Source organism: Mya arenaria, chromosome 13, assembly GCF_026914265.1.
Source record: "Mya arenaria isolate MELC-2E11 chromosome 13, ASM2691426v1".
Taxonomy (NCBI): Eukaryota; Metazoa; Mollusca; class Bivalvia; order Myida; family Myidae; genus Mya; species Mya arenaria.
The window spans coordinates 6,828,763-6,853,898 of NC_069134.1; the positions used below are offsets into that span (position 1 = coordinate 6,828,763).

The 25,136-nt window shown below is 38.5% G+C and overlaps 2 protein-coding genes and 1 non-coding gene across 3 annotated transcripts; all 3 read right to left on the reverse strand.

The window, feature by feature from the left end:
- Positions 1-2,503: 2,503 nt before the first annotated feature.
- LOC128213679 (uncharacterized) lies at positions 2,504-3,564 on the reverse strand. Its single transcript, XM_052919667.1, has one exon. It carries the CDS (start codon positions 3,074-3,076, stop codon positions 2,642-2,644), a length of 435 nt encoding a protein of 144 aa, XP_052775627.1. The 5' UTR covers positions 3,077-3,564; the 3' UTR covers positions 2,504-2,641.
- A 309-nt stretch (positions 3,565-3,873) lies between these two features.
- On the reverse strand, positions 3,874-25,106 carry LOC128213678 (uncharacterized). Its single transcript, XM_052919665.1, has 30 exons — positions 24,939-25,106; positions 24,180-24,264; positions 23,057-23,254; positions 22,778-22,908; positions 22,461-22,569; positions 22,136-22,305; positions 21,462-21,584; positions 21,187-21,298; positions 20,145-20,326; positions 19,862-19,969; positions 19,580-19,660; positions 14,985-15,108; positions 14,459-14,623; positions 14,014-14,250; positions 13,751-13,872; positions 11,735-11,869; positions 10,011-10,122; positions 9,620-9,780; positions 9,230-9,340; positions 8,886-8,966; positions 7,590-7,713; positions 7,274-7,450; positions 6,653-6,880; positions 6,250-6,368; positions 6,033-6,099; positions 5,691-5,927; positions 5,200-5,454; positions 4,843-5,079; positions 4,656-4,742; positions 3,874-4,469 (listed from the first exon to the last, which is right to left on the reverse strand). The coding sequence occupies exons 1-30, from the start codon at positions 24,942-24,944 to the stop codon at positions 4,249-4,251; spliced, it is 4,305 nt and encodes a 1,434-aa protein (XP_052775625.1). The 5' UTR covers positions 24,945-25,106; the 3' UTR covers positions 3,874-4,248.
- Trnac-gca (transfer RNA cysteine (anticodon GCA)) lies at positions 11,206-11,277 on the reverse strand. Its single transcript has one exon. It is a non-coding gene; the product is annotated as a tRNA-Cys (tRNA).
- Positions 25,107-25,136: the final 30 nt, after the last annotated feature.

Sequence of the window (25,136 nt, forward strand, 5' to 3'; positions counted from 1 at the left end):
CATAATACTAGAGCTATGCCTCTTTAAAATGTACTTAGAGTTTTGTATTTTCTGGCGCAGACAAGAACTATCCAATCCGGATGAAACTAGGAGACATTGTTTGAAGTCGAATATCCATGTCAAGTTCAATCCGATTGAAACAAGGAGACACTGTAGTCGAATATCCAGATTAAGTTCAATCGTCAGACAAATGACCAAAGTATCAAAAGTCTGATGTCCAGTTTACATAGAACTACAGTTGGTAAATTTATTTTGGGGTATAACAATCGGACAAAGTTCTCACTTTAAAAATGCTCCGTTTACACTAACATTGACATTGTGTTTGATGTTTGAGATTGAAGGGAGTCATATGTTTTGTCGCCAACTATAGGTTCAATATATGTGTCGTCAACTAAGTACAATGTTTGTGTCGCCAACTGGGTAAAATGTTTGTGTCGCAAGAAATGTTTCGTCATCTAAGGTTCACCAACTAGGTACAGTGTATGTGTCGCCAACAAGGTACAATGTATGTGTCACTAACTGGGTACAATGGTAGTGCCACCAACTAGGTACAAAGTTTGTGATGCTCGCAAGGTACAATGTATGTGTTATTACATAGGTACAATGTTTGTGTCGACAACTAGGTACAATGTATGTGTCGCCGACTAGGTAAAATTTATGTGTCGCCATCTAGGAACAATGTATGTGTCTCCAACAAGGAACAATGTTTGTGTCGCCGACTAGGTATAATTTATGTGTCGCCAACTAGGAACAATGTATGTGTCGCCAACTAGGTACAATGTATGTGTCTCCAACTAGGTGCAATGTATGTGTCGCCAACTAGGTACAATGTATGTGTCTCCAACTAGGTGCAATGTATGTGTCGCCAACTAGGTACAATGTATGTGTCGCCAACTAGGTACAATTTTTGTGTCTCCAACTAGGTGCAATGTATGTGTCTCCAACTAGGTACAATGTTTGTGTCTCCAACTAGGAACAATGTATGTGTCTCCAACTAGGTACAATGTATGTGTCTCCAACTAAGAACAATGTATGTGTCGCCAACTAGGAACAATGTATGTGTCTCCAACTAGGTACAATGTATGTGTCTCCAACTAGGAACAATATATGTGTCTCCAACAAGAACAATGCATGTGTCGCCAACTAGGAACAATGTATGTCTCGCCAACTGGGTACAGTGTACTTGTATATGTCTCCAACAAGGTACAGTGTATGTGTCTACAACTAGGAACAATGTATGTGTCGCCAACTAGGAACAATGTATGTGTCTCCAACTAGGTACAATGTTTGTGTCGCCCACTTGGAACAATTTATGTGTCGCCAACTAGGAACAATGTATGTGTTATTACATAGGTACAATGTTTGTGTCGACAACTAGGTACAATGTATGTGTCGCCGACTAGGTAAAATTTATGTGTCGCCATCTAGGAACAATGTATGTGTCTCCAACAAGGAACTATGTTTGTGTCGCCGACTAGGTACAATTTATGTGTCGCCAACTAGGAACAATGTATGTGTCGCAAACTAGGTACAATGTATGTGTCTCCAACTAGGTGCAATGTATGTGTCGCCAACTAGGTACAATGTATGTGTCTCCAACTAGGTGCAATGTATGTGTCGCCAATTAGGTACAATGTATGTGTCGCCAACTAGGTACAATTTTTGTGTCTCCAACTAGGTGCAATGTATGTGTCTCCAACTAGGTACAATGTTTGTGTCTCCAACTAGGAACAATGTATGTGTCTCCAACTAGGTACAATGTATGTGTCTCCAACTAAGAACAATGTATGTGTCGCCAACTAGGAACAATGTATGTGTCTCCAACTAGGAACAATATATGTGTCTCCAACAAGAACAATGCATGTGTCGCCAAGTAGGAACAATGTATGTCTCGCCAACTGGGTACAGTGTACTTGTATATGTCTCCAACAAGGTACAGTGTATGTGTCTACAACTAGGAACAATGTATGTGTCGCCAACTAGGAACAATGTATGTGTCTCCAACTAGGTACAATGTTTGTGTCGCCCACTTGGAACAATTTATGTGTCGCCAACTAGGAACAATGTATGTGTCTCCAACTAGGAACAATGTATGTGTCGCCAACTAGGAACAATGTATGTGTCTACAACTAGGTACAATGTTTGTGTCGCCAACTTGGAACAATGTATGTGTCTACAACTAGGTACAATGTATGTTTCTCCAACTAGGAACAATGTATGTGTCGCCAATTAGGATCAATGTATGTGTCGCCAACTGGGTACACTGTACTTGTATATGTCTCCAACTGGGAACAATGTATGTGTTGCCAACTGGGTACAGTGTACTTGTATATGTCTCCAACTGGGAACAATGTATGTGTTGCCAACTAGGAACAATGTATGTGTCTCCAACTAGGTACAATGTATGTGTCGCCAACTAGGAACAATTGTTCGGGCCATAACTTCGAAATGATCAGTTTCCAAATCAAACAAGCGAATGAAAGATTAAACTTAAGTGTAGTTTATAGAAGAATTTAATAAAAAGTTACACAAGTCAATGAAATTAGATTGCATAAACTCTGAAGAAGAGAACAACATTGTGAAACGAATGAGCAAAATAAGTGCATGTCAATATAATGTCTACTCGCCGACAAGTTTTGTACTATAATCCAAGTTTCCGAAAATAGTCTCCGAGTCTCATGATCTGTTCGTTACACTGAGCGCTAAGAACCCTGCTATCATGTACGCCAACGATGATCAACGTGTTGGTTTTGCAAACGGTACACCCATCTACTCCGTCCGTTGCGTAGATACCGTTTTTACCGTCAGCAAGTCTGACATCATAGTGACGGTTCTGGACGGTGATGCCGTCGCGGTAGACGGTTTCTGGGTACTTCATTCCCTCGGTTATATTGTACAGCTCGTTGTCGAGCAGGTGGAAGCGGTCACTGGCCACGATGAGGCGGCGGGTGCGTGCGTCGTAGATGGCGGCGCTGCAAGGAGTTCCCTGCACCACGTTGTCATGGATATAGTTGTCCCAGATCTTCAACAGGTACTCCTCACGCAACGTCATGTCCGTGCGCATCGCGATCTCCATCGCTACAATTCTGACTCGATTTCTATCAAGCTTAAACTGTAGTAATGTTTAACAAACGTTCTTTAACTACACGAACTTAACAGATCTAGAATAAATCCAAACAGGCTTGTCAACGACTGCACGAGCCACTTTCTACAACATCTGAGTCGTTTGTCGTTAACAGATGTAAATGTAAACCAAATATACTTTTATGTACTTTATTATTTGCGCCTACTACCATAATGCTCCGTGTTTTTCTATGTTTGCATTAAACATTTATATCCTTCGATCGATCTATTAGTGCTGACAAAAGCCTATTACCGCTACTTTCATAAGTCTCAATACCCGTATTGGCAGGATGGCCAATGTCTGCAGTATATATCGAACTTCTTCTTTTCACTACTTTTAACACTCCAAAATTCAGTTTATATATTTACAATTTAAAAGCTACCTCAAAATCCATTAATAAATTAACAGAATAACTACAAACATAAACCGGCTGTGTATTTCAAGAGTTTAAGTGCTTGTCGATGTATTATCAAGATAATTGTTCAGTGGCATTCCTAATCTCAGTCAGTTCAGTTTATTCAGGTTAATTGAGATATAAATCTGTTTTGTTACAATGTATTTTGATTAAGGTAGGCTGTCACAATCAGTATGGAGTACATGCATCCTATATATTATGGTTAATGAATATTTGATAATAAAAACGAAATAAGAACTGAACTCAATTTTTGTTAATAAAAATATCCTTTTTTAAATTATTAACATCGCTACATTACATGTAAAAGACAGGGTCACAATGGTTCACAAAGGCATTATAAAACTGCAATACATGTATTTCAATATCACAAACATACACTTAATCGCACCATTAGAATAGCTTTTTAAACTTAACGAAATGTAGTAACAATATACACGGGTAAAAAACTCTTGAATACATCAGTATTTTTTATATTTTCTCTTTTAAGTTAGTTCGCCATTGACTCCGGCTTTGATACTTAGAATGTACATACATTACGAGTAACTGAAATAAGATATCACAAACAAACTATAGCTCGAAACAATTGTGTACCGTCAACGTTTATTGTACTTATAAGCCTCGCCGTATAGACGAAATCAGTATGATAACGACCTTGTCATTGATCAAGTATACATCTAATATTCGATTAACGCCCAGATTCTTTCGCTGGCTAGTGTGGGGTGTCATACGAGGGTATATGTGGCGGTAGCGCGTCTTCCGGTTCTTTGATGTGCTCCATGTCCTCCGCCCTCCGGCGGCTTGAGCCGTCCATGAATCCCATCCGGAGCTGCTCCTCGCGGACTAGACGCTTGGTGCGCATGAAGTAGAGGAGCGCGGCGCCCAGAACCATTCCTGGGATCAGCATTCCCAATGCCAGGCCTGCCATCGCGCCTGCAAAATAAGGCCATGCACATAAATGGGTTGTTTAACATGTAAATTCATTGTTTATTATTATGTCGGCCATCAGAAGAGACTTATTCAAAATACTTGCAATTCAATTAGAAAGGTCAGCAGCTTAATTAAAATGTTATGTGTTTGCGGTTTGTACTAGTTAAGTGTATTCAAACGTAAAATTACCTCCAGTATATCCGTGGCTACCGCTTGATCCTTTTTGTTGTCCCGTTGTGGGTCCTTTACCACTGGAATCGACAGGGAAATATCGTCCTGTAAATAGAATACGGGAATATGTGTTAACTTATCGGCGAACACGCATAGCTATGATATACGGAAAGGGTAATGTCAGACTTTGTAAATCATTGCATACTTGTGTAGAGGTCACAGGAGGTGTTGGAAGAAATGTTTGCTCTATTAAGGCGCGGACTGAGCCCCGTGATGACGCAAAGGCCGGAGTTCTGACAGTACGAGAACGCCTGGCAGGTGGCGTCACTATTCTCCACACACAATTTCGCGCATGCGTCCTTCGATACATTGGAGGAGACAATTTGCTCGTAAGTGCTGAACTGGCGGCCCGGAGTCTTGTCGAAATCGTTGATATATTTACCTGATTTACATGAGGGAACATCGTTATATTAAATATAACAAAAAGGGACAAATGCCAGTATTAAAACCAATTACAAGTAAACGATTTTGACTAAATATATTTATAAAAATGATAACATACGTGAAAAGTGCGAGCATGTGGCGCTCGTGTGTAGCGCGGATTTCGGCATGTCGAGCACGTGCTTTGCCTTTAGGATACACGTGTTGCTGCCTGAGCAGTAATCAAATGATTTGCAGACGACACCCGTTGTGTTCACTGTGCTCTTGGAACATTTTTCGGCACAGAAGTTAACAGACGACACATCCGTGATAGTGATGGCACCAGGGAGTTCGAGCGTCTGTCCCGGATACGCGTCATAACTGTCCAGGTACGAACCTGCAAACATGGATGTATATGCAATGTCAGTCAATAATAAAAAAAGATAACGTTGAAGATTATTAAAATGCGTTATGAATGAACTTCTTTTAGCTCTGGGACATAACTAAACGACTTCTTAAGAATTGTATTATCTACATTTCCCTATATGGTTTATAAGGTAACTTGATATTCAGCTGAACATTGGTACTCGTCAGAAAGTTTTAACCATATTTATACATCAAAACTCGACTCACGCGAGTACAAATCACAGAGCGCCCGTGTGGCCGTGACCGCAAGTCCCCTGTCTGCGTGCTGGTCGCTCATCGTACAACCCCCGGTGTCGAAGCAGTAGTCGAAGGACTGGCAGTCAAACGTCGCCTCACCCAGGCAGCGTGCCGCGCACTGGTCCACAGACACGCCCTTCAATGTCACTACCGGTGTATTGATGAGCACGCGGTGACGGGCCGGGATGAAGTGTTGAAGGTTTACACCTGTATGGAAATTCAAAAATATGAAAACAAATTGCGCCTTTTTTTCAAGAAAATGTTAGTTAGAACATTTGAGATGTTAAGTATAAGAGACTGCTTCGAACTCACTTGTGGTTGCCGTTGAGTCGGGACGGAGAATGTCTTCATCGAACAACACCGCGTGGTACACAACCGTCTGAAACACAAACACTTGCAATCTTAAATGATATTTCCATTCGAATTTAAAGAAACGTCTTCACAATACATTGTAAAGTTAGTGAATCTAGTGAGAGGCGCTAACAATGTTATTGTCTAAAATGCGAGTTTGCACAATGATCAATCGCACCTGTGCGTTGACGTCATCGTGCACGGAGACGTTAAAGCCACGAGTGTAGACGACGTCCTTGATGATAATGAACGCCTCGTCTACTGACGGCTCTATTGGTGCTACACTGTCCACGGTCTCTGGATGTAGAAAAAGATGCGGAAATATTACAGATTTTTGTGATAAATGTCAAGATGGAAAACAATTAATGAAATACATGTAGATAGTATTATTATTTTCTAAGTATATATGCTAGTTATCTTTGCATTCTAAATACTTTATAATTCACTTATGTCGTTTATGTTGCTGCTGTTGTTTTTGATGATGATGATGATGATGATGATGATGATGATGATGATGATGGTGATGATGGTGGTGGTGGTGGTGGTGGTGGTGGTGGTGATGATGATGATAACGAGAATACTTGTGTAGTGGTCGCAGATGTCGCTCTGGCGGACGGGTGCTGTACTGCCTGGAACGTGTCTCCGACTGAGCTGACAACGCCGCGCCGACGGACAGTAATCGAACCCCTCGCAGTCAATCTTGGTGGAGTTCCTGCAGAATGAGGCGCATGCGTATTCGCTGTTTACACCGGAAATTATTTGGTCAGCCGAGTACACGGATACCTGATTGGGCGTCTTCGTGAAGTCCACTGTAATTCATGATCAGTAAAAACAAGAGGGAAAAACCAGAGGTCAGTCAATCTGTTCAAAGGTAATTAAGATGAAAAGTTATTAACATTATAAGAAAGATGAGGAAAAACTGAGATGTTTTATTTTATAATTGTGAAAACTTGCTCAGAGGATAATGAAACAGACATATAACCAATTAAATAAACACTTTTAAGAGAAGGATACACACGGGTTTGAGCCCTGCTCAATACATTTTGCATGTATACATACATAATCGGTTGCAAAGGCGACTAACGAATTATGATCATGATGAAGTCCACCCGATATCTTCTTGAATAATCACAAATGCAATGCATTAAAGGCCTTTATATTTGATAAAACATTTAATACTAAATGTATATGGATGCCCGTACGGAGGTATGGCGCCTGCTCTACCATGGTAGCGAGGTAGTACACGTAACCGTCGTCCGTGTACGTGATGGACGGATCCTGGAAGCGGAGGAACGACGCCGAGGTATAGAACGACAACATTTGCTGCGTGTTCTTCGTGAACTGCTTCAGGTTTCGGTCTAACGTCGGATGGTAGTTACCTAAAATATGGGATATTGTTAGTTGTAAATATTAAATAAACAGAATTGTTGAAATCAACGTTTTTCACTAAAGAAGATTAAATTTAGTGTACGCTGTCTAAAAAGCCGTGTCAAAACAATCATGCAGGAATCTATATACCTCGGAATTTTATGAGGAAATGTCTCAACTGTTTCCCGACGAAGCACGGCCGGATGTCGAAGTTGCGCAAGTCTGGGTGCTGTTCGCTGAAGTCGTAAAAATCGTACGTCAATGTGTAGCTGCCCTGGAATAAAAAAAGTTGTGGATTGCTAAAGGCGACCGCATATTAAAAGACATTTGATTTAGACAGCAAGTGACGAAAGTAATTGTTTAATGCGGCGTTCACACAGTGCCGATTATGGCTCCCGTTTGAGATCAGACAGCGCTACGACACGAAAAGCGAAAAAGTCGGATTACTATCCTCAATGATCTGGAATGTCCTATCATTGTCTGAACGCAGTCGTATATGTTCGTAACAGAGTCCTACGGATCGGGAATGGTCCGGAGAGGTCGGCCAAGCACTCCCGACAGTTAGGTGCGTCCCGTAACATTCGGGAAACTCAGCCGATTTTGTCTAGTCGGATTACAATCGTGACTATGTCGTGACAGATTCTGCTGTATCGGATCAAAATCGTAACAATGTCCTGTGTTGTCTGGTCAGTGTCCTGTGGAACGGGCATGATCTGGAGAAATTTTGCATTGCCGTTTCTTGCCGATTGAGTCCAGATTGCGTCCAGATCTTGCCGTCAGCGTCGGTTCATTGTCTAATCACTGTCTGATCTCTGTCGGATCGCATTCGGGAGAATCGGGACGCTGTCGGGACAGATTCGGTCGTTTTTTACCATTACAAAGATACAAATCGGATCAGAATCGGATTGAGAACGGGATAATCGGGACGAATTCTGCTGGAAACGGCTGGATCGGGACGCCTCCTGAACAGTATCTGATTGTTGTCGTGATTAAATAAATATTTTTACAAATTTTAATAAAAAAGTTTGAATTTCCAGCCACGAATCACAGGATCTTGATCAGACTTTTGACACATTTTAATCGGGAATGGTCCTATCAAGGACGGCAGTAAAAATCCTGAATGTGTGACTTAGGCTTAACAGAATACTACAGTACGTACGGAGATGGCGCTGATAGTGAGAGCTATTCTACAGTACGTACGGAGATGGCGCTGATAGTGAGAGCTAAACTACAGTACGTACGGTGATTGCGCTGATAGTGAGAGCTATACTACAGTACGTACGGAGATGGCGTTGATAGTGAGAGCTATACTACAGTACGTACGGAGATGGCGCTGATAGTGAGAGCTATACTACAGTACGTACGGTGATGGCGCTGATAGTGAGAGCTATACTACAGTACGTACGGAGATGGCGCTGATAGTGAGAGCTATACTACAGTACGTACGGAGATGGCGCTGATAGTGAGAGCTATTGGCTGGGACCTGACCGCTGTTCCACTGTCCTCCGACAGCTCGTGCCAGTCGCTCTGAAAACAGACAAACACTTTATTCCCACCTGTAATACATGTTAATAAAACTTATTCTAGTTTTATTATTTTCAATAGAAACATGTTCTAGTAAAAAGCTGCTGATGTGTTTTTCTTTCATTTACAAGTATCCTTAATACGCAGTTTAAAACATGGCCAACTTACCAAAATTGAAATTTATACTACCATTAGAAATAACCTAATTCTTTTTCCAAACGTTAAGCAATATTAATTTATAATAATGTAGTGCATGTGGCACATACAGACATGAAGAAGAACTGGAAGACGGCGGGCTCAGTGACCGTGTCCTTCCCGTACTTGAAGTCGGATCGCGTCGCCTCAAACACGTCACAGAAGATGCCACGTACGGTTTTCTTAAATAGCGGGAATACATTGTTAAGGTCTGTTTTGCATCAAACGGTTAGACTCGTGACTCACTTCATGCTTTATTATCACAACGTACAATGATTATCTTTCTTTTTTTTAAACGATGCTTTTACTGGTATACTAATCGTACGCCATCACACAGGGCCTTTGTTCCATACACTAATTGCAAATGATTACGACCTCAAACATGAGTATTGTGAGTTCTATGAACTTTCATCCCTTTAGTAAAGGCACGTTTTCAGACAAGTAATACCACAGGTACGAACCTGTCCGGCGTAAATGTAGCTTCCGTTCAAGTAGAAGAGTTCAAGCGGGCTCTTCATCTTCACCACGTAGCCGGCGTTTCCGGTGCCCTCGTCAAACGACGTGTTGGTGATAGGAGCGATGGTGCAGTTCCCTTGTGCCTTGTCCAGTGTGTACGACAGACCTAGAGGCAAAGAAAGTAAGTGTAAGCTAGGGAACGCTACACCATGACAGTGAAACTGGCTTGTCTAACTATTGACTGAGAGGAAAAGAAAATTTACATGGACATTACGTGCTGGCTTCTGGCGCACACAGCCGGGATCTTGGTCTTTTGTTCTGCTACTAGATTTGAAGACTGTTCTAGGGTGATTTAGCACCGAATGCTTTCTTTATACTATAAAAAACGTATATTACCGGAAGAGTAGTCGTGGATGGTTGAGATGGGGTCGCTGGTGTACAAGGGCGGCATGGGCTGTGTGTTCACAAGGTCGTAACGAACTAAACGGAAGTCAGAGTCGTAGAAAATCTGAAACACACAAAGGCTTGCAATCATGCGTTCAGACCGTTTGATTTTATTTGTTTTTTCTATTCGTTGTTGATAGTTTGAATTGTCATGCAATTTTGGATAAAATAGAAGTGGCCGACTGAGTATAGCTGTTGTTTTGCAAATGGTTCCATGAGGATCTTTTTTTGATCCGATTTGACAATTGTACTTCTGCGCACGTACTTGATTACACGGTTTTTAGTTTTTAATCTAGAAGTTCTGGCTGGATGGTGGATAATATGCAAGGTATCTATAAGGAATCTGTTGCACTAAAATCAATGTCACTGTCAGATAAAGCCTACGTCCAATTCGCGACTTTTCAAAAACAGTGGTTGCTAGTCATTAAATGGTTGCTAGATATATTTTACAGGTTGTCGATGATCTGGTTTGTAGACCAATACTTTGCCTGGTGCTTATTTGACATTCTGACAACTAAAGTTGTCAGGCAAACTTTTCTTTTTGTCTCACTTTGAACATTTGTGCCAAGTTAGTTTTCTCCAATGATCCGTTAGTGTGACCTTCGCCCAAATGACATGGGTCTTGCACGCAACACGCTTCTCGCGGTTTACACATGGGTCTTGCACGCAACACGCTTCTCGCGATTTACATGTTTATCGATTTTTACCTCCAACCCAACCCACATACACCGTGACTGTATGGCTAAGATCCAGCCGGAACAATCCAAAATGCAAGGAAGTTTTCATATGACCATTCAGGGAACATTGACCTATGATCTGCTGACATGTGTTTTTACGGATGGCTACGCAGATGACCACATGGTTACACAGATGGACTAACGGTTACACAGATGGACTCACGGACGCAGTACTATACACTCTTAAATCGTCGGTGTATGACCAAAAATAATTTGCACTAATAACCTCATCAGGTGCTCTCGATCCAGTCTGCGTGTCATTTCTTTTGAATCGTTCGTAAAGAAGGTATTCTAATGTTTTGAAATAAACAATGTTATTTGAAGGCTTACTTGAATAGGATAATTTCCTACTTATTGTTGTTGTTTTTCAATCCTCATCCAGTTAATCTTGTTGTTTTATGAAAAAATTAAGGGGACACCCGGGTTCGAACCGGGGACCTCTCGATCTGCAGTCGAATGCTCTACCACTGAGCTATATCCCCTTGTCTACACTATACTTACAATTACAATATAAACATCATTATAATGCGTAAGCTAATGACTGCGCCAGATGTGACAGTCTTCAGATATCGATAGCTGTGACGTTACCGCAGTTGACAATTAAATTTTATCGAAACGGTGAAACTTCATTTTCCATAAAAATACTTCAGTCGCATTATATACAGTTTTTTAAACGAACGATTTCTGAATATCGTCGTACGTTCGTAAAAAAATGCGAACTCAACTCGACGTTTGTAATGAAATACTATCTACCATACCTACAAAATAAGAAGATAGTGAGGGTTCGGCCATTTCCAATGACATTCATTTATGTTGCAGACGACAAAATAATACTATTTATTTCCTGCATTATTATGTTCTAAATGTTATAAAATATTATGACATTCTGGAAAACGTTTTAATAGCAGAAAGATATGAATGAACTTAAGGCTATCTTACGTGTGAGTTGATGACGCCCGTGTACCTTGGGACGGTAATCTCGAGGTGGTACGAGAACTGGCCGCTCAATGTCGGCAGGGGGCGTGGCATCAGGTACCCAAACGTCACCCGCACCTCAACCGCCGTGTACTGAAGCTAGAGTAACCAGAATACCACGTCAGAGGAGTGATTTCATAAAGAGGCAGTGGTTTTAACCATATGGTCTATCTCAAATTATTTTATTTTGTATCAAATTTATTAATCGTGTTCATTTTGAATAAGATTAAAGCGAGGCTCTGCTGACTTTTAATCATTTATTTAAATGACGAGTTTAATAAATTCGATACAAATTAAACATGAACTGGAGATTCTATTTATAACATAACTCATTTACGGTCGAAATCTTTGTTAAAGTTTTTTCCAATACCTAGTGGGAAGAATTTATATTGTGTTCTATTAGAATGCTTTATAATCATCCGCAGGAAAAAAAAGTTCAGCGTAAAAAGATTTTATTGACAATTAGAACAGAAATCATGTCTCAATTATCAATCGACTTTCAAAGATTTCAAATAACATAGTCCAATCCATTTAAATCAAGCAAATCAATAATAAGAGCAATGTCATGATTGGGAGAAGTCATAGAGGATATTTGTTTATTTCAGTGTAAGATCGTATTTTATTTCACGAGTGACATAGAAAATCATATTTTCACGAGTGGTATGAAAGCAATAGTTCGAACATTCAGCTTCAAGATAAAAAAAAACGTTTGAAAAACGGGGTTACCAGTTTTCAAATATACAGTTGGTTATTAATTTCCAAATACAGTCGAACCCCTTTCGCTCCAACTCCTAGGGACCGGCGAAAATACCTCGAGCCTCGGATAATTCGAGCCAAGCGGGAACGTTTCCCTTCGGTTTTTGATCCTTTATATCTCATTCGAGTCAACGAGGATTTCGAGCCAAGCGGTTTCGAGCCAACGGGCTTCGACTGCATATCTTTATTTAAACTTATGTATAATTTTTGCCAACACTTTCTGGTTCATTTGCTCTGTATCTGGTAGATTACAGCATGGATTCTTGTTATTTTGATGAATGTACACATGGATACTACCTCCGTGAGTTGGTGCACCAAAAATGATGTATAATATACAAAAAAGAGAGATTTGATGTGGAATCAGTGACTGTGTGAACTTGAGCATTGCTGCCTAGTCTGAGCATTTTGCATTGAAGTAGTCAGACAAGATATTGGATATTGCCTTGTGTTGGTTTGGATTTATGTATATATAGTTGCATTGTCTTTGTGTCCAGATATTTGCTTTTAATATGGTTCGCAGTAACATTCTACCTGGTTCTTTTAGGGAAACTGTTAGGCCCATAAGGCATGTCTTTCCCGTCGGTATATGTTCTTGCGTTGTCTCCAGTTCGACACATTTTAGTAGAATCTTGTTTGGAATAAAATTAGTGCACATTTTCAAAAGTAAACATTTTTGCTTGCCACAGCTTATTTAGAATTGACTTTAAATTGTTGTCATTCAGTTTCTGGAGGAGGTATTTATCAGGTAATCGTTTGTTTGAATTAAGCACAGCCTTCACCATTAGAATGATTGTGAAGCTGGGCGTCAGGATTTCTTTTGAAACATTTTTTGTGATGTTTTTTGACGTTGATTTTTTTACAGCGCGTATGAATATAATTTTCTGTGATGCGATAACCTAATTTGCGTAGTTATTACACTACTCATATATATATATATATATATATATATATATATATATATATATATATATATATATATATATATATATATATATATATATATATATATATATATATATATATATATATATATATTGAAAGGGGTTATATCACTCCTGCGTCGAGTTATCTTATAAATATACATGAAGTTTAATTATATCCTATAATTATGTGTGTTGTCACATTAAGTATTTAATATGTGAAGCAACCCAACTGAGATAAGAAAGCCTAAAATTGCATTGATTATTAAGAAAAAAATAGTCACTATAAATGGTTGAAACGTACCGGGTTTTCTAGGCCGGGTATGTTTATATAGATGGTAAGCTGGCCGTTATAGACGCTATTCTGGATCAGCGCGAACGTCTCTACTAGGGAAAGCTCGTTAGCCCCGGGTGTTAGCACCGTACCTACACACAGAACATTCATACATGGTAAAATATTAGATAAATCTAGTTTATGAAAAAGTGAATTATATTCTCAAAAAGCTAAGGTTTCAAAATCTCGTTGAAAAAGGATAATGAAAATAAAGTTAAAGAAAATCGCTGTACGTGAGAAGTGGTCGCAGGTGCTGTTCACGACTGTGATGCCCCCGTCCCCGATGTGTGAGCGGCTGAGACGACAGACGCCGGCCGGGTCCATGGGGCAAAAGTCGAAACTCTCGCAGGTGAAACCCCCGTAGTTCACGCATGATCTCGCGCACTCCGACACGTTGTGTACGACGTTGCTGCCGTACGATTGGTCATCTTGCTTCTCGATCTCCTTGTTTGACAGTAAGGTGAACTGTGCTGTAAAAAGAAAATCACTGACATCAGACTAAGAGAAAAATGCACATTTGTTTTCACATATTATAAAGCTTGCTGTCTTAAAATAGCGGTTTGTTAACCGACATGCTATGTCACTGAATGATATTGTATAGACAAGAGACGCTTTTATGTCACATTTAACTGTTTAAATAAAAAAAATTCCGTAGTCAGACAGACAAACATGTATTACCTTGCGGTGGCGTCCTGTCGAGGAGTGTGGCGTATACGTAGATCTGCGAGTTGTCGTAGTCGAAGCGCACATCCTGAAGACGGATGGGGTCCACGGAAGCCGCTGCCCGCAAAAGGCTCGCCGCCTCCGTCAACAACTCCACGGACGTCCCTGTCTTGTATGCACCTTCATTTGTAAAACGGTTCGTTATTAGATTATGAAATAGTTTGATTTATCTAAAATACACCAGATACATGTGGTCTTTTGTGTAGCTCTTTAAAAATAAATTTCCGTTACGTTTTAAACGCTTAATTTCCTGGAAAAAGGCTTTCCCTGAAAGATATATCTTCATAAATCAACTAGCAGTACTTCAACTATTTGAAAAGAAGCAGGCAATGCTCAGACGTTGAGTAAAGTAGACCTAACTCAATATTGCAAAATGACATCTGTCGACTGCTTATGTGTTCGCAGTTCACCCATTTCGCCTAATTAAATTATTACAACTAAACTGATATTGCGGATAACGCATTCTATCCCCATGCCTCACCTGGGAATCGGACCTGGAACTGTAATTTGGCGGACTCGGAGTAGCAGGCGGACACGTCGAACAAGGAAATGTCCGGGTGGCTCTCGTCAAAGTCCAGAAAGTTGTAGCTCACCTTTAGCCCCAGCTGGACACCAGGGGATGAAAAGAGAGGTAGTAGAGTCAGGTTAGTTTGTAAACTGGTTAGTTTGTAAAGGATGGAATGTTTTGCTTTACTTGTAGAAAGAATAGATCTATACACAAATACTATAGCTATTGGCAGTAGTCTTTCTGACTTATGTGATATGTTTGATAATTAGTCAAAATAATTGTACGTTGACGGATTTTTTACGATTTCTGATATGGCAAATCCTTCACGTACCAATTGTTTTGTACCAAAAAGTGGGTAGTTATTCCGACTGGGATTCTGGGTTAAGCATATTGCTTCAATAAAATATCATAAAAACAAGAAATATTACCAGATAATTTTATTTTATATTAGTTCTGTACACAAAAAATAAATATCCAATGAATAATTATGAGTTTGATGGTGTGAGGTTTTTTCATTTCATACTGCCAAAACGTAACAAAATATATACATGAAGGGCACCTGTAAGGCTGCGGTTCACAGTTTTACAACAACCGGTACACCTCGGAGATGGCCGAGTTGTTACGATTGTATTAACGAGGTCTATCTCGAAGTTTGTCGGAGATGGTCGAGTTGTTACAATTGGCATAATTGTTGTCTGTGTCGGTCAAGTTTCGTTTAATTGGAAAGGCAAATCCCGTGTTTTAATGCATTTAAAGCTTGTTTTGTGCAAAATATATTTGCACTTACATAATAAAATATGAATTTAAGCCTTTACTATCTATTTCAAACATGAAATACTTCTCTAAATACAATTTCAATATTTTAAAAAAAACCCGGTTTTTGCACAAACCCGTTTAGACGTTAGGGATTTGAATAATCCCGTATAACACGTCAATTATTTTAGACTAGTTTGATAATATGTGTATGACATTATGCCATTATATATAGATTCCAATATACACAGTTATGTACAACATCAAAACATAAACAAAAAATTCTTTAATAATGACTGCAAATATAAGAAATGTACTTTGTATACGCAAAGTTAAATATGAATAGAAATGTCCCAGATACACATAATAGGAGCATGGGGCAGGCTAGAAGTGACTATAAGAACTGTTAGGCAAAATCAGTTTATACGACCAGCAATTTTAGAGGTATGTATAACCTTGTTTATAGGAACACTTGGCAAATTGTTCATAAAAAATATTGATGACAGATTTAGTGACTGGGCTGAAACATATCATGTGTATATTGAGGAGCAATCCGCTTTTAAAAACAGATGGGAACTCATGTAGACAATAAATTTGTATTACATGATATTAGAGAATATTTGTTAAACAACAAAAAGAAGTTTTACGCAGCTTTTGTAGACTTTAAAAAGGTATTTGACTATATACTGTCAGAGCAACTGTGTTTTTTAATTGTGTATCAAACTTAAATGATAGAGAAGAGCATTTTGTGCTAAATTATAACTCATGATGGTGTTGATTTCGATATGTTAAAATTGTGTAAGTTCATTTGTTGATGTATTCAAATGACATTGTTATTTTATCAGACTCTGAAAAGGATTTGCAAAATGGTTTGGTGCTTTTTAGTTAAAACAGTGTTTATTCAGTATCATAACATGATACATACAATGCACAAACAATAAATCAACATTTATGATGTTGTGTATCGGGAAACAAGCTGTACAACAGCTGATGTAATTCGCTTAATACAGTGTGGACATACCACGTGGTTTGTGACGTCACATTTAGTTATAACGTGAAGTAAAATACCGCTCGACTCAAAAAGGATTATATCGCTGTAAGTGTGTTATTATTATATCAATTTTTATAAAACCTAGCGGAGGCTAAGCGGAAAAATGAACACTACACTCGGTTACTAAGCGGCATGTTGAGTAATTTATAGTTTTTTCAAAAATCGTGGGCAAATGCTAAAAATGGACAAAGTATTGTTTGTTATGACGAGAAGCAAATTACGTTTCTGGTCCAAAAAGTTGTTTATATATATATTCACCATGTTGGCCTTAAAACGGAAGTCCCGGAATGCATATTCTATCCTCAGGATATATACATACCTACAAATAAGGCATACAGTATATAGAAATATCAAATGTTTGTATTTTGTTATGACGAAAAGCAAAACCTATTTGGTTATGACAAAAAGCAGTTTTTAGGAACAATTGCCGACCTCGCTCCATCTTGCAATGAGCCCACTTTGAACCTGTTTTGCAATGAGTATCGGTTATGTTTTACAGCAATTAAAAGACATATACATATATGACAACTACATGTAACTGCTAAGTATGTCACTCAATTTATTGATCAGAAAACTTCATGATTCCAACAACACGTTGCATGTTCTTCATAAGCTTGTCTGCTATTTTTTGATAAAAATGGAGTTTATGTGTCGTCGGTAGGTTAGAAGTGCAACTTGATTAAATGCATATTGATAGGCATATGTTAAAGTGGATACATAGTGATAAACCTTGATGTCGAACAACTGAAGCAAAACCATGTTTATCGGCACAATAAAGAGGGTCAATGATTTAATCAAACAAAATGTTTTCTTTTTTCAGAATGATGCGGCCTCCCCTTGCCATGTGGAAGCGCTGCAGGCGAGCAAAGAAAAAACAAGGGGGAGGACGTAATTTCGTTTCATGCAAACATTAAATGAGAAAATTGTTTCATGGCAAACAAAATGGCGGATTTAGAATGAAAAGTATTGATTCAGGAACCAACTTTTGCCTGGTAAGTGGACTTTTTCTTAAAATTTTGAAAAATGTATGCGTCCAGTATGTGGCGAAAACATATTCTTCGATCGACATCTTAGTTAGGTATCAAAACTTTAAAGATAAAAAAAATATTGAAACGATTGTGGCTTAGGAGGCAATGTGTACAAATAAACGTGTTGATTTTATCCACAAGTTTTCGTATTTTCTCGGCAAATATGGCATATCGATCGTGTTGTAACGGTGCTTGCATGTATGTATTCCTATTTTCAAAACTTGGTTATTGCTCGACTGTACACGTTTCCTGGCCGATTTTTTTCCCTTAACCCCCCCCCCCCCCCTCCCCCATTTTGATTTATTGCAAGCACATTATCCACATTTTGGTGAAATGTAAACAAACTTCTGCACAATTGTTTAGCCTTGAGGTTTTATAAAAATTGATATAATAATAACACACTTACAGCGATAATCCTTTTTGAGTCGAGCGGTATTTTACTTCACGTTATAACTAAATGTGACGTCACAAACCACGTGGTATGTCCACACTAATACAACCGTTTTGTGGAATTACACTTTATTTGAATTGGCCAAGAGTAATACTGAATACAGATTAAGTAACAAACGGTGTTATAAAAATACATAACTTTAAGTCAAGATCTTTGTACATGTTTTGTATATTTAATTTTAACTTGCTACTTTAATGGCCAGGTTTTCTACCGGCGAATTAACTCCGGGTAATTCCACAGTTTGTAAACTGGCGAATTATTCATGTGTAATTCGTAATACCTTGCTTGTTTGTTTACATCGGTTGTGACCCATGGCGACACATAAGATAGTTTTAAGTGAGAGACAATGTCACTGAGTTCATTTTACGATTTTTTAAAGACATCCTTGGTGTAAGAACTCAAAATAACTTTATTTATGCAAAACTTAGAAAACGTTGAACACCAAGAAGAATTGTACAAGAAGAATTGTAAATGCTATAAACCGCTGGTTGAAAATTTAACAGTGTGATATGAGGTTAAATATGTTAAAGTGGTTTTAAAAATATGGAACAGAGATTTAGAAGGATTGCCAAAAACTGTTAATCATGGGTAAAAACTAAAGTATGTAAGAAATACATAAAAATCATGTATGGTTATTTCGAAGTGTGGGTGATGTAAATATATGAATATATGAACTCTTATCTAGTTAACCAGTTATTATGTTACTAACTAATTGGAATTCGCAACTCATAACTACAAGATAGTTAACCAGTTACTGCTAGAAGCCAAAAATTTAATAACAGATAAGTGGTAGCACGATTCATATCTATTTAATCAGTTTTTATGCAAAATATTTAGTGAAATTCGCAAACCATAATTAATTAACTTGTTAATGTTGCACAGCTAAAAAGGTTTAGGTGGCAGTTTTGTGGATATTTAAGCATGTTTTAAGTATTATGCAATTTATCTTACCGAAAATGTTAACTAGATAGCTAGATTTTATCGCGATATTGAAGTGGTTAACACGAAACAACTCGCGAACGTTAACAGGTTATCTTACGGGAGTTATATGCCACAATAAAAACCTACTTTTATAATCAACTGTAGTTACTTCCCCTTGATCAAAACTGAGTACCGCTCTTTTGAACCAGTAAACTATATCGAAATATGCTTTATCTTTCATTTGCAATATCAATAAGTCTGTATTTCGTCCAAATTCATTAGAAAACACTGACTTACTATTGGTATTTATTTATTGGGCATGGGTTGGTCTGCCCGTGTGAAACAAACACAGGGGTAGCAATACCTGTTTGACTGCGACTTCGAGGGAGACGGGTACGCCACGGGGCATCGTGTCACCGTCGTCTGGAACCTCATACGAATTGTCCTTGAAACACATAATATAGGTCAAAGGGAACTTTCAACGGAATAATGTTGCATGCAAACAACGTACAGACATATATATATATATATACATAATCTGAAAAATACTCTGTGAGACACAATAAACACAGAGTGTACAACAAAAAAGTATTACACTATCTTTAGGATATAGTGTTACGAGGATGCATATAACGCGTGCTCTTACATTGAGAAAGTAGTACTCGAATACTGCCATCTGGCGTCCGAACCCTGGTACATTGTAGTCGTTACGGACCGCCGTGAACACCTTACACATGATCCCCCGGGCAGGCCGCTGAGAAAAAACATACCGACGCATGATCTCGAATAAACATTTATATATCGTATATGGTATCCTATGGAACAATAGAATATAAAAAATACAACTATATTTTGTCACACTAGCGTTATGATTTATATTCAGAGATTAAAAAGTATAGTTCACTGTTCCGGAAGAAAGAACCATCTACCATTCCTGTGTAGGAGTAGTTTGAGTCCAGATAAAAGAGCGCCATGGGATCCTTCATGTGGAGGGCGTAGATCTGGGAGCCGTTCACCAGCAACGACGTCTTCTCGCCCACGTCAAATGTGGTGTTGGTGATGGCGTCCGTCACGCACTGTCCCGTTACCTGGTTCTTCAGGTAACGCACGCCTGAGAATCGCATACTTTGAATAGGTAGATTGATGGGTACGATTTTCTATTTCTGAGGACATTTTTAATCAAAATAACAATTCTAAGTGCATTTTTTATTGACATGCTACAGATAATTGACGAACATAAATCTATATATTTATGATATTATTGAAATAAAACAAAAACTTAAAACTCTCCCTATAAATGAATATCGATATTGAACAAGTTACACTCATCCTCCAAGTACATATCATGTAAAAGCTGCACGCTCACAGATTGATTTTTTGACAACTTCTTTTTTTATTTTTGTGCTGGAATGAGCCAATTTTTTACGCAATTGTCTGGAAACCTGTGATATAAGACTGCTGACAAAAGATCAGATCTCAGTTTCCATATTTGCGTTCGAAAGTTGTTTTATGTCTAAAAGTGTTATTTATGCTTTAAGAGAAATGAATTGTTCGGCAGTTTACCAAACAGTTGAGATCTGTTGGATTGTTTGTTATCTTATATGACTGAATTGAAGGCATTGATGCAAAAAATAGCTGATTCTGAGACATAAAAATAGAGAAAAAAGGTCAAAACTGTGAATTTGTGAGAGTGCAGCTTTAAGGCGTATACAGTAGCGATATAACTTATTTTGAGAAAATTTAATAATTATCAAGGGAGGGAACTCTTTCTTAGCGCCGAATGTTTAATTGTCCGCCCTTCTTTATTTTGGCGCCTTTCTCACTTGTTCTCTAGTTTTAATCCGGTTCGGACGTGTGTTTACCTATTAAATAAATAAGCGTCAACACTTTTATAGAAACAGTCTCTATATTACTAAAGAATAGAGTAGCATGTAGGATATTGGTGTTTCCTTTCAATCAAACAGAACTCACCGAAGTTGAAGTCGTGCACTTCCGTGACTGGGTTAGTAGTGTTGAGGGGCGGGGAGGGCACGAGCTGACGGTAATCATACCGGATGTACTGGCTGTCCCGGTCGTACCATACCTGGAAATATTCATCAAGCAGCCCAGTTACCCCTGTATGAAAACATTGCAATCTAGGAGAGCTTGTTACTTTTCATGATAACTTTCGTAAGCGTAATGTAACAATTCCGGTTTGCAAATTAAGTCTATTTTTTTCCAACCATCACATTTAAGACATTACTTACGTCGGCGTGGTAGATCTCGCTGTGCCCTGCGACCAGTATCTCCTGTCGGTAGTGGTAGAAGCGCGGCAGCTCGGGGATCGGCAGCAAGCCCTTCCGACCCACACAAACCACACCCTTAGGGGTCTGCGAGCGAATTTGGTTTATTTTTGCATTGTAATTGGCGTTTGTATAAAGCATGTGACAATTTACTATGAAGATCAAAGAGAGAGAGAGAGCCAACGACTGACAAGCAAAATGGCTCTTTCTAAGAGTTAACGAGTTTATTAAATTGACGTCTATTCTTTTAATGCATTTTCATGTATAACTCATTTAAATTTAGTGATAGAAAAAAAGCATATGATTAAGGTACATATAAAAAATTAGCCTTTTAATACTTAATTTTATTCAATTTAAACGTACGTGGCCATTAATTCCCAAGTTCAAAAAGCGCCAAATCATCGCTTATATTTGTTATCTGTACTTATATGCATTTTATAATTAAAATCAAATGAGTTTAAAACGGTTATGAATTAAAATGAAATAAAATAACATTGCATCAAACTATAGTGTGTGCCTTTAGCGTGTAAGCAAACATAAACAATGAAGAACATAATTTTATGGCCAATGTTTCATCATGAACTTTATCCTATATATTTCCAAATATATATTATTCGTTATAAGTAATCCACTTATACCTCAAAAATTGTTGTGTCCTCTGGAATGGAGGGCTGAAAGTCTACAAAGTCGTAGTAGTGGAGGAAGCTCCGACCAGTGACCGCGCCCTTAAACGTCTGGGTCCCGTTAGCCACCGCGCGGACCGGAACTGGCTGCACACCCTGACCCAACGGATCCGTCCAATTGGAAGCTGGTAAGTAGTAAATTAAATGTACAGTGTCACGTGTATTTTATATGTAAGCGTCCTCAAATTTTAATACTAAATTGGGTTGGCAGTGTGGAAGCAAATGGATTAAGACGGCGATTGGAATGATGCCAAGTTGTTGGGAGGAAACGAAGTGTTACCTGTAAAGTAGTAGTCTAGTGTGAATGTTGAAGCGACCTGTGGCCAAGTTTGACAACTCTGCCAGTGGTCTACCGTGATTCCCCTCACCGTCGTCACACCCAGGTACTCCTGTTGAACAGTATCATGCCATTGTTATGTAACGTTAGTTAATACTGGGCTGACCGATGGAACGGATTTATACAAATTGATATCCACGAAAAGTTCCAAGACGTGGATTCATGATGGCGCTTTGATCACATGCTTTGTTTGACATAATTGAATTACACAAATAAATAGATTGTTAACTCTAATTAAGAAGACCCGGAAACTCTCTCACCTCGCCGAACTGCTTGGAAAAGTGTAGGGCACCCCCTGTCGTGAATACGTGCGGCACGCCGTTGATGGAGCCGTTACCGAAGAACACGTCATTGCTGTCGCCCTTTAACTCTTCCGTCAAGCACGAGCCGTCTGAGAGAGATAAATGATTTATAATTAATTGTTCTATTACTGTTTTATTCTTTATATTTTTTTCTATATACAAAATTTGGTGCATGAAACGATTCAGTCTCGATTTCTCAAACCTAGGTTAGTTGATATTGCCAAACTGTGTACTGACTGCCATAGTCGTAGAAGAGCTGGTTATTTTGATAGTCGTAGATGAGGCTAAAGAGTGCGTCGTTTTGACGCATCTGGAGGGTGGCTCGGTTGCCGGGGCCGTCGTAATACTCGTATCCGGTGACTGTCTTGCCGCGATCTACGATATTGGCCTCAATCACTGTCTGGTACTGGTCCGGAAGGTCGGGCAGCGGTGGGCCTGGTAATAAACACACGAATGGAGGATGTTACGTTATATATTACTCACGGGTTTGTGTGTGTGTGTGTTTTTCTAATGAGATCGTATCATATTTGTTTTAAATGAACAAAACATAAAAATAATAAGCGACCGCTTAATATATTCACCAAAATATTCTAGGGAAACGAAAAAAATGTATTTCACGTCCCTGACAATTATAGAAAAACTAAAGTAGGCATATTTATATAAAAATAAACTTACAAAAATCGATGATAATTTAACATTCTAGTTTGATTTTATCTGTGAAGACAAAAGTTTTTGTTTCGCCCGCTCCTATTTTTAAACTTGTTGACCAAATGATTTTATTTTTTCCTCCGCTCGCTTCATTTTTAAGTCAAAAATCCACCCAACGAAATATTAATTGTCTGTTGCCCATGGTATCATTACTTAAAAACATTCAGTAAAAACACCAGATTTATTGAAAACCTTTGTTATCGCAAATCACAAGCGAGTCATGCTACGAGTATGTAATAAGATAATACTGATAGATGCACTCTTACTCCCGAAAAAGATGTGCCACAATTAATACAATTGTTATAATTTACCGAAAAGAATGATTAAATATCGAAAACAATGGTTCTTTTGAAGGATACCGTGTTTAATTTGAATGAAAGGTCCAGACACGGTCTTTCTACCTTACGAGACGATAGTTGGCCACTGTAAATCTTTTAGGACTCACCACTCATATATGTGCGTTTTCATCTATTAAATACTCGTCTACAATATTGCCATCAGTAATTAATGTTTTCCATAAATGCATGATTTAGGGTAGTAGTTAAAGGTTTATCACTCAACATTTATGTTTGTTATGTATACATGTTCATGTATTGATTTTAAATACGAGTGCCACTTAAACGCACTGACGAAAACTGTTTTGTGTACAGACCTGTGTTGTTAAGTTTGGTGCAGAAGGGCGTCGCCTGTCCCGCCGTCCCGGACAGCACCAGTGACGTCACATAGACCAGCAGCAACTGAGGGAGACGATGCGTATGTTCAGATTGGGAAAGGTCAATTGAATATGTAGTAGCTGTTAACTTTGCTGAATGTGAACACAGGAGTTTAACTCAGTGTTTGGTCTTAAATGATAAATTATATGAACAAATACTAAAAAAAAACAATTTTGGACAAAGACCTTTAATGATAGTATAAGTGACCAGGGCTTTGTCCGAAATTGTTGTTTTTGTCAGGTTTTTGTCCGACATTGTTGTTTTTGTCAGTATATGGTCATTAAATGACTTTAATATATCATTTAAGACTAAACACTGAGTCAAATTCCTGTGAATGTGAAGTAATAGTTACGGAACCCAAAATTCGAGTTATTTGGGAATTCATAATTTCAATCACGAGCCTCAGATTGCGAATGACGTAACTGTTTTGTAAAACGTTGTCAAGGACATCGTTCAATTAATAGCAAGCGGTTTAAGTGAATAGCAGTTTACTTTCTTTAGAACAGTTACGCCCAGTACAACTTACCGTTCCGATATGGGAATTAATGTGAAGACGAAAACACTCTCATTCGAATATTGTATAACTCAGTTAAATTGAAAACTTTGATATATGTGTGATCTAAATACATGTCACAGCCAATATTCTATTAAATATCATACGTTATCTGCTGTGATGATAACTATAATGATGTTGTTACCTTCATTGGTGCATAAATATCAGATCTTTGACAAAATAAAATGAGAAATTAAACAATAAATCCGCCGAAACGCCGAACTAATCCATTGTCAATGAGTAAACAGGAGCACAATTGTTACTTTTATTGTTTTAAATAAAACAAAAACACACGCATATAAAACCAAAGGTCAACACATCAATACAAATGTAATGAACGGTT